At 47.2% G+C, this 10,831-nt stretch overlaps 1 protein-coding gene across 6 annotated transcripts in view; it reads left to right on the top strand.

The window, feature by feature from the left end:
* Positions 1 to 1,987, top strand: part of rps6ka1 (ribosomal protein S6 kinase a, polypeptide 1) — a 41,898-nt gene extending 39,911 nt beyond the window's left edge. For all 6 annotated transcript variants that reach the window (XM_028974477.1, XM_028974471.1, XM_028974487.1 and 3 more), the window contains 3 exons: positions 356 to 473; positions 730 to 867; positions 1,444 to 1,987. In XM_028974477.1, the coding sequence (XP_028830310.1) occupies positions 356 to 473; positions 730 to 867; positions 1,444 to 1,566 (379 nt within the window). In that variant the 3' untranslated portion in view covers positions 1,567 to 1,987. The remainder of the gene's footprint in view (positions 1 to 355; positions 474 to 729; positions 868 to 1,443) is intronic.
* The last annotated feature ends 8,844 nt before the right edge of the window (positions 1,988 to 10,831 follow it).

Here is a 10,831-nt window from a genome sequence, read left to right as displayed (position 1 = left end):
TCATCAATATAAATCAAACTAATGTTTCAATTTACCTATAATGAATATAGCATATATGAATTCATTACATTTTGGAACTATTTTTCTCATTTTTCATTTCAAGCTATATATGCTACGGCTAATTATGGATGGTGATGAAGATATTATAATCAACATTTAAATACCAAACATGCATTAAAAACACTTTTTGTTAGTCTTTTTTCAGCCATTTTGTTTCAGTGAGTAAAAGTCATGATTTTTACAAACAACCCTTAACTGTTATGTATATATCTTATGTTCATATTATCAAGTTATGTAATTAATGGTTTTGGAGTATGATATATATATTTTTTATGCATTAAATTCTTTGTTTCAGTTTCACTCCTTTTGCCAACGGGCCAGAGGACACTCCAGAGGAGATCCTGAACCGAATAGGCAACGGTCACTTCACTCTCACTGGAGGAAACTGGGATGCTGTGTCAGAGATGGCCAAGGTGGGCTGGGCTGGGCCGCAATGCAGAGACACACATTCACTGCTCTATTTAGCACAAACAGCAAGGGCTTAATGACTGCGTGTCCGGTGTAACTTAATAAGGAGCACTTTCACAGCGCATAGCAGCTTCATTAATGAGGAAAAACCGTGTTTCTCCAAAGAAAGATTAATGAGCCCCAGCGATGCACACGCGCTATTAATCTGTCGTTTACACGCGCTTTTTTCCTGTCATTCACTTTCTGTATCTTCCCCTGAAGAGCCTGGTCTCTAAGATGCTGCACGTGGATCCCCACAAACGTCTGACATCCAAGCAGGTCCTGAAACATCCCTGGATCATACAGCGGGAGAAGCTGCCCAACAGCCAGCTGCAGCACCAGGATGCCAACCTCGTAAAGGTAACAACCATCCTGGCCAAATATGAGGGATGTTGTACTGACAAATTCAACAATGTGTTAAATTTTTCATTAGGCAATATGTGCACTTTCTTATTCATTCAGTTACCCCTCTGTTTGATGCAGTCTGTATTATCACCTTTTGGAGACCACAAGGGGGCGATGTAAATTCTACAGCTATCAATACTTTAATCGCTTGTTCACATACTACCAACAGCTAAGCAAGTGATTCCATCAAGGAGTGATTCCTGATATGACTATGAATGTTGCAAGTTAAAGACCACGCGGTACAAAATATGACTTCTGACTTAATCGCACTGTAAAGAAGTTGCAAAAAACTGAATTTAAACATCGAGGGCGTGTCTGCTGAAGACACTGACCTTTCTCAAGTCTCAATTACAAGTGACCTGACCTGAAAAATAGATGTTTAGTTTCTATGGTTACGAAGGTTCGAATGCTGAATGCACTTGGTTGCAGGCAGCTATTACATTTATATGGGCTTGCAGAGGGTGTGTTTCTGGCGATTATTTCCAATTTTATTTTCTGTTAAATAAACGTTACCGCTCTCTCCTCCTGTAGGGGGCGATGGCAGCCACCTACTCTGCTCTGAAGAGCTCCCAGCCCACGCCGGAGCTGAAGCCCATCGAGTCGTCCATCCTGGCCCAGCGACGCGTGAAAAAGCTGCCGTCCACCTCTCTGTAACGACGGGTTGCAAGACTGTCGCAAACTCCTGACACACACACACACACACACACATAAACACTCACGTACAAACACCAACGCAACAGAAGAGCCATGACTGTGGACTCACCAGCTGGAGCCCACCCCCACCATCAGCACGTTCTCTGGCCGTCCGGGCCGCCGGTGGGGCCGGAGGGGGGATGCAGCAGAACGTTGGCGCTGTGCCGCACCCTGCAGGAGTCGCCATGGAGATCACACGTGCCCAGGAAGAGCGGCGTTCGAGTTTCATATCGTCCATCACCCTCTGTCTGTACCGCGCGGTTACCCCACCACCCCTCCCAGCGTCCGTGTTCGACGCTCACCAGTAGCCCCTCGAACCCTCACACCTCTTTTTAAAACTACACGCAGCTCTTGAAAGAAAATAAAAATGAAATACATTAAAGGAGACATTTGTTTTGTTCCGCGAGCCTTGTTGTTGAGTGGTTGGTGAGCTTGCGTCTCGTGGCATGGAAGCCCCGCCCTCACCGAAGATGTTTGCATGGCCTCGTACAGTTACGGTATCGTCGCTTCGCCGGTCTGAACCTTGGCTTGCTGACCTTGTCAGCCATTTTTTTTTTGTTTGTTTTTTTGACACGTCCCCGTGCTTTATAGTGGCATGTTCACCGGGATTCCATGGATGTTCTCCCGACTACCAAATGTTGTCCTCAATGCACATTCAACTCAAAAGGTCTGATTGTATAAAAGAGACGATCAGGAATTTATTTTATTTATCCTCTTACCTGCTGTCTTAAGCCAGTGACGGGCATTTTTACCCATGATGCTGTACTCTGTCCCGTGGAAGATTGCTGCCGCTTTTTTTTTTTTTTTTTTTTTTTGCTCAGCTGATTCTTTTGAAGTGGCATAAATAAAAATAAAAAAAGAGAATTTCTGTATGTTCTTGTAGGTATGTGCTGTGAGAATGAACTCGTCCCGCCTTTCAGCCTATTTTTCAAGCCAGTTGTAGCCGTAAGAGTCAGTGGCCTGGAGCGATGTGGCAAGTAGTGAGTACTGTACTGTAGTATTATATTTATGACGAGCCCTTTCTTTTCGCTGTACTTTTTGATATTTGCTGCGGCCTGTTTGTAAATGTCCCGTAATGATTTTTGTTGGGGTTTTTTTTTTGTTTTTGTTTTTTTTTTTTTTTCGCTCCATGATTTCGGGGTGACGCAAGGGACCCTTACTCGATCGGCGCACTTTTACTCTAGGTGCTTTATTTTTCTGTGTCCATCCGTTGCCATGCTGCTCATGGTTTGCATTGTGCCTAGCCACTGATGAGTGGGGTGGGGTTGTTGGTCCTTCGGGGGGGGTTCGCGCCTGCGCTTCCCCCTCGACAGGGGCGGGGCCTAACGAATCCGACTGATGAGATGCCTTTCTATTAAAAAAAAAAAAAAAAAAAAAACCCTGACTCCTCTGTTCTTTTCTGTCCATCGGTGCTGTTCCTCCGACAGCCTCGACTCTTGGACCTGAGCCGTGACGCTTTAGCCTTAATTATTGATGACACCGGGCTGGCGTGGCTTTTAACCGATGACATAAGATCCATCTGCACTTAAACACTCAGGTCCGCTTGGCCTTCCTCCTGAAGTGACACATTTCCCCCAGACATTGAGTGAAGGTTCGAGTACAGTAATACCTTTCAGAAGAAATTGCACTTTTCTGCCCAATCCAGCAGAGTCGATGAGAATTAAAAATGCTGCTCGTGCCGCAGCGTTACGTAAAGATGCTGCCTGTGTGTCTGGTGCTCGTAACGTCACCGGCCCTCATAGATATTTATCACACGCCAACATTCCTTTGCCGGTTGCCTTACTGCGCCACTTGGTTACATCACATACTTCAGCACTGACCATCTCATGAGTGTGTTCCTACATAAATAATAATAAATAAATAAATAACGTGAATAAATATACATAAAAATGATGAGGGTGGCAATAGCCTAGTGGGTAACACACTCTCCTATGAACCAGAAGACCCAGGTTCAAATCCCACTTACTACCATTGTGTCCCTGAGCAAGACACTTAACCCTGAGTGTCTCCAGGGGGACTGTCCCTGTAACAGTGATAAGTGCTGATAAATGCTGTAAATGTAAATATATATATATATATATATATATATATATAAAGAATGACCTTTTATAAAATATCTATACTGTATATATGGTTAATGTGTACTGTATGTTGGTTTAATGTGAATCTGTATTTCTACTCAGACAGCATTTTATATATATATATATATATGTGTGTGTGTGTGTGTGTGTGTGTGTGTGTGTGTGTGTGTGTGGACGCTCTTTCTGAGTCGCAAATGAAAATCTCAGGCACTAAAACCGCAGCTATGACTCAGCCGATTGGCTGCAGCCATCGATCGTGTAACAGAAAGAAAAACGGCCAGAAGAAGAGTCGTCATCCGTCAAGGAGATGGAGGGCTTTTATTGGCCAGATTAAATTACGTGTTTTTGCGTGTCCTTCCTGAGAGCGGTCCCGTCCGATGTCAAATGACTGACGTTTACCGAAAGAACGGATGCGGCCGATGCTCTTCTCACGCTGCCGGTACCGGCCGAACCGCGGGCCTCCTCTCTGCACTCCCATCATGCAGTTCCCTTCGTTTTTAATCTGACACGGAGAGGTTATGAGTGACGAAGGATTGAGCGCAACGGCTGTTTTTTTTGTTTCTTTTACTTCGGCGTGTGTGCGTGCATTTGTTTTCCATGAAATCTGATATTTCAGAAAGCCTCTAATGCAGCCATGCATTCCTAGCCAATTCCACCGAGGCCTGCAGCCGGACGCGGTTCGAGGTGGGCCGATATGCTTTTCAGGTCCATCTTCGCTTGAAGCCTCCCGGGACCAGCGAGTCAACATGCCCCGCCCTCCATCAGCCGCCGCCCGGCCACGGGTGTTTCCCCCTCCAGTCGTTCTGCCAGCTTGGTCACTGTAACGATCAATAATTGTCTAGACTGCCGGCACTTTCGGTAAGACGGGAAATAAATATTGAGGAAATTCACGTCCTGCGCGTAACCGATCCTCAGAATCATGCGGTTACACGGCTCTATTAACCAATCACGGTCAGGGACTGCGTCTCAAAATAAAACTGAGGTCAAAAAGGTCAACTTCATATATGTGATGCGTTTCATGAATCAGAAAGTTGTTACAAAATAAATTTTCCAAAACAAGACACTTACATGTTTAGTAATATTAGCTTAATAATATGAAATATGAATTAAAGGAATAGAATAGTAATTTTATTAAATGAATGGGAAATTTGTCCTCTGCATTTAACCCATCCCCCTGAGTGAGCAGTGGGCACCATGACAGGCTTCCTTAACCGCTAGGCCACCACTGGGTGGTGGGTGGGCTTGAACCACCAACCTTTCAGCTAACAGCCGAACGCGCTAACCGATTGCGCCACAGAGACCGTTTTAACCGTATTAATCCTACCTGATTAAAATGGCCTGTAGTTAGTTGATAATTTTAAGTGATTGTCACTTGTGAAACTCAGCAGCACACGGTGCACACAGTGAAATTTGTCCTCTGCATATAACCCATCACCCTTGGTGACAGTGGGCACCATGACAGGCGCCCGGGGAGCAGTGTGTGGTGACGGTGCTTTGCTCAGTGGCACCTTGCCGGGTCGGGATTCCACTGAGGTTCTTTCTAGTTACAGTTCAGAGGTTACCAGGGTGCAATGTGAACAGGGTCGAGAACCCGAGGTCCCGTGACCCCTGCTCTGTCACAAAGTGCCACCAGAGCGTGACATGATTTAATGACCTCACGCAGCGCTGAACAGGGAAGAGGGCGTTAATCCTGCGTTACTACGGCGCCCGTCGTCCACACCTTCATATCTCAAGAGCCCTGCGGTCACATGCTCCGGCGTCAGAGTTGTACCACGGTCCCCGTTGCTTAGCAACTGCAGCTGCCAAAAATAGACGGTAGTGAATCATTTCTCACGTTTTCAGGTAAGATGAGGATATGCAGAGGAGACTGGGGAGCTGGAGAGAGTGGGGGAGAGAGCCTGAAGCCTGATGTCAGGACCGCGTTGCTATGGGCAACCATCTCAGGAGGGGGCTGGGATGGATTTGAGGGAGGGAGGGAGGGAGGCAGAGAGCAGAAGCTCGAAAATCGCAGAGCGTCTCTCGTTTCTTTGGACGGTTGCGTAAGCCGAGCGTGCGGTCTGTGGCGGAGGGAGCGGACGGAGACAATTCTGAGCAGGGCGAGGGGCCCAATCAGCAGGCAGCATGGCCTCCAAGCGGCCCACCAATGGCGTGAGGGTCTGCAGCTCCCCCTGCCAGGCAGCCAGCTAGGATCTGTTATTAATGAATGGAGCCGAGCGCAAGCAGCACACGGAGACAAGGGAGGGACGAAGACAACGGACCGCTGCGGCCCAACATGAAGGGACACAGGAGGAAGAGCAGGGAAGCAGCCGAGGACAAGGGCTCCCCCACTCCCTCCACGTCCACCCAGACCACCCTGGTCCCGCCTCCCGCCGCCACGCGGAGGTCCATCTCCATGGGCGACTTCCGGCGGGTGACCGGGCCGGCCGGCTCCGAACCCCCCTCTGCGGCCTCCACGGCCCCTTCCTCCAGACTGGTGACCCCCAGCTCCAGCATGGAGTTCGAGGCGGCGCGGCGCCGCCTGCTGGAGGTGGAGGAGCGCCAGCGCGTGGTCCGGGAGATGGAGCGGAGGCTGGAGGAGTTGAGGGAGGTGTTCGTGAGGTCCGAGCGGGAGGCGGTGGCCCACGGGGAGCTGGTGGCCCGCATCGCCGGCACCGCCCAGCAGGGGGAGATCTACTCGGCCGAGAACAGCCAGAGGCTGAAGAAGGGTCTGCGGCTCAAAAGGCACCGGCCCACCATCGTCTTCTCCTCCATGCTGGGGCTCCGCACGTGTCTTCCCTGGCCCGTCAAACTCAAGTAGGAGTAGAAGTGGCCGTCCCTGGAGGACAGGAGCTCCACGTCTTCTCCCTTTTGTGTGTCTTTGTCTGCTGGCTTGGCAGAACTCTTCGTCCTGTGACCAGGTGCAGCCTGCGCAGCTTTTTTTTATATTTGAGTTCAGGTGCTGGTGGCGTCTCAGGGTCGGGCACGGTGACGGCGACAGCTTCCTCCACCTACCTTTCATACAATATGCAAAAATCCGAGCTCCAGCCACAGGCAGAAGTTTACACGGGACAGGAAGAGGACGGACGGCGCCTGTGTGTTAAATATTTAAAGGACGTGCGTGTGGGGGGGAAGCTGGCCGGAACAGGACGTCTCCCAGACCTTCCCGGCGGCCCGGAGGAGGTTCCGTTCCACAACCAGCCCACCTGTGGTCTCGCCTGACCTCTCTCCTGACTTCCTCGAGAATGTATCGTAGAAGACGACGAGAACTTGCGGTTTCTACGGCCTTTGTTGCGCCTTTTGAGGACAACGTGCCAGGACCTCGCTTTTTAGTCTGAGCTCTGAATAATTGAGCCATTTAGTCTCAGAACAGTTATTATATCTGCATTTGCTTCGCTTTTGTTCTATAGATGAGACAAGATTGTTGCTATGGAGAACATAGACTAGACGAAACCGTGTGGGCTGGCTTTCTTATGTAGGTGCGAGGTGGGATGTCAGGGTGCCTGGAATGTGGATAAGATGCGTTGTGGCCTGGAATTCTAATTTGAGTGGAAAAAAAACAACAACTTTATTTGTCCCCGAGAAGCCGCAAGGCTCCACGATGTGCACGTTTGGCAGATGTGGGGCAGCATGCACTACTGACGCGCAGTATGCACAAATCTACGGGTTAGTTCCAGATCGATTTCCGTTCTTGCAATAGAAATGCAGATGATGCCCACCGGCCCATGCGATTCAGTTCGTTTTCAGCCTGCAGACTTTAGAGACCCCTGCGCCCGTGATGCGTAGCGACTGCGGCATGTGCGCCAGAGCTGCTACTGCGGGCAGCCCAACCAATGCTGAATACGCGCCGTTTCCCGTCTCCTGTACATACTGTAGTTATTGCGCTTTTAACATCAAGGGCTACATTGACCAGACACGCCTCGTCACCGTCATCGATTCAAAACGCTCGTATGCAGAATTCTTCATACTACGAGGGGTCTGTGACGAGAACCTTGGTCCAGTAGGCTCCATGTCTGGGGCACATGTGGTGCTCTGTCCATTTTAAACTCTTTGCTTGGCGCACATTTTACGCTTAACTTTAGAAGAGCCACAGTTGTACGCTGTATTCGTTATATCGCATTTTAGCATTATGCTAGTTTGGACTAAACAATTATGTGAAGGCTTCAGTGAACGGTGACCACAACCTTTAACGAATTTAAAAGCAAAGCTAATCCACTATTGTAAAATCATTCAAATGAGATAGATAATAGTTATGCTGGTTACTGGTTACTGGATGGTGATGTTTTCTCAGATTTTTACTAGAGCTAGTATTTTAAGAAGTCCCATTGGCTTCAGTCGTCGTCATTTTGTTGGAACATTCTCTGCTGTTTTAGGAACACACTGTGCAATTTAGCTCATTTTGGATCCTAGAAATTCATATATAAATGTTGGCTAGCAAGCGGAAGTGAAAATAAACTACAGGGTGGGCCATTTATATGGATACACCTTAATAAAATGGGAATGGTTGGTGATATTAACGTCCTGTTTGTGGCACATTAGTATATGTGAGGGGGCAAACTTTTCAAGATGGGTGGTGACCATAGTGGCCATTTTGAAGTCGGCCATCTTGGATCCAACTTTAGTTTTTTTCAATAGGAAGAGGGTCATGTGACACATCAAATTTATTTGGTAATTTCACAAGAAAAACAATGGTGTGCTTTATTCTTTCATGAGATATTTACAAGTTTCTGACCACTTATAAAATGTGTTCAATGTCACCAACCATTCCCATTTTATTAAGGTGTATCCATATAAATGCCCCCCCCTGTACAACTCCCTTCAGCGCTGGCGGGTCAGCCACTGCATGTGATGATGGTAATTGTAGTTCTGCTTTTCACTTACAAGCATTTGGTTGCAGTTTGGGTCAAAGTACAACATATATTAAAAGTTAATTTCATAAATGCCCATTTCAAAAGTCCAGTTTATTTAAAGTGTCCCTCTGACGTGGATTTTTTGGTCATTTCCCAACTCTGGTCCTGAAGGAACGTCTGCCAAAAGTCTTCACTCCCACCGCACCTTAATTAGGCTCAGACCCAATAATAAGGTTGTGAAACCTTGTGGGATGGAGCAAAAACTTTCAGGCAGAAAGTTCCTCCTGGACCAGGGTTGGGAAGCTCTGGTTTCCATACATATCAACCGCAAACCAAACTCAGTTGAATTGGGATACAATATCCGGGATTAAATGGGCCTTTATGATCCAATAATGAAAAGCGCACATATTTGAGTGTATATAAAACGTATCACCCATTAAATGCCTTACTCATGTACGCTATACGTTTTTGGATCGGTATGTAGTTGTAGATGTTACAGGTCAATTTTAAAATCTCATGCACAGGGTTTTGCACCTTTGGAGTTTTTAATAATGGCATAAAAAAAGAAGCTTTCCCAAAGAGCTCTGGGCCCACTCGCAGGATGAATGTACCGTGTGTTGCCGTGCTCCTGACTGTGGCCAGCAACTCGTCTAGGATCCTTTAATTACTCCTCATCCAAACGGTTACTTGGCCACAGTTTTTATAGCCTCCCGGTTAGTATCTTATTGAATGTCATTTTTGCTTGTTGTGTTTTTGATTTCTGTTGTAAGGTGACCTCTCTCTCTCTTTCACTTTAGAGCATCAGATATTACAAATTGCTTTAGTTTATACTAGAAGAGTGTGAAACGTGACAAACTGAACGCCGGCTTTATATAATACGGTTAATTTCTCTGAAACTGTACAGATATTCTGTAGAATAAGAGCGAAATGCCCTGTGTGGTGCTTGTCCTGTAGCTCCATTTCATTATGGTCGATGCAGATCTGCCTGGTGGACGAGCGGCCTCAGGCTATTTATAACACTTCCTGATGGTCAGCAAAAATCCGATATCCCAGCAGACCCAGGGCGGCCCATCCAGCCAGGCTTCATGTCGAAGGGAAGGTCATTCGCGTGTCAAGCCGCACGATTCCGATTAATGGGGGGAAAAAAGGGCGTCCGAAGGCCACGCGCTGGTTAAAATGAATAATTAATGGCATTTATGTTTCCAATCATCCGTCTCCTGCAGTTTCAGCTGGCTGCAACTGCTGTGCCCGTACGGCAGCCCTGTCGGTGGTGCCGGCTCAGCACATTTCGCTGGTCATGTGAGCTTTGCAGCACATTTAATTACCCGGCGGAGTACGCGTCAAGTCTAGGGCCGCAGTACTAACCTACAAACCCCAGAGCAGGAATTGGAATTCATTTCGTTCCCATCCTTCTATCAGGGAATTCAATGAACAAACGAATGTGCCAGTAGAGGAACGGATGAATGTGACCTGTACAATTTCTCACTCCTTAGTTGAATGTACCAGAGCTACACAATAAACCATCTTTGAGCAGAAATCTGTGTCTCGCTGTGTCTCGCTATGTCCCGTCTGGTGCTCGTGTAATAACTCCTCCCCAGTGGAAAGTAGCGTGCCCGATAATGTTTCTGGCATTAAACATTGCTGTTGGCAACACGGACATATTAAATACCAGATAATCCGGGTATATGCTGCTGTACGCAGATGAATATGCGCCTGACAGCCACGTGGGGATATTTTGTGTTTTAAATACAACAGCCATGTGGGAACATTGTACATTTTTCAGCACAGATGTAACCAGAATGGCATTTTAATGAATAATGCAGAATTCAGGGCTTTAACAGAACCACCTCACCATTACACACTGACCTCTCGTCCACTAATCACAGCAGGACTTAATGCCGGCCAGTTACACAACAGTAATGGCCGGCTGCGTAACAGGACTGGCAATCTGGCCCGTAATTCCCATCGCCAGAGTCCTTCCCGCCACTCGTCCCGAGGCGCAGGGTGCAGCTGCGGTTCATGCATCTTGGGAATTATTCCGCTGAAGTGCACGGATTAATTCTGACGGTGCCGTAATCATTGTGGAAAGATGAAAAAAAAAAACACACTTTACATAAGTTGAAAAAAATCTTTTAATATGAATACATGGTACCTATCCACGGTAATACATCACCAGCCACCACCAGTAATTGAACCTATATTTCAAAAACTGTTGGTCCAATTGCATGCATATTTTCTAAGCTTTTATATCGTTCTTAGTGGTCCCCTAATACTGCAGGGATGAAATACATTCCCGATCCTGAACTTTTTCCCAGGTGA

Source organism: Denticeps clupeoides, chromosome 1 (assembly GCF_900700375.1).
Source record: "Denticeps clupeoides chromosome 1, fDenClu1.1, whole genome shotgun sequence".
NCBI lineage: Eukaryota > Metazoa > Chordata > Actinopteri > Clupeiformes > Denticipitidae > Denticeps > Denticeps clupeoides.
This window is presented reverse-complemented; position numbering and strand designations above follow the sequence as displayed.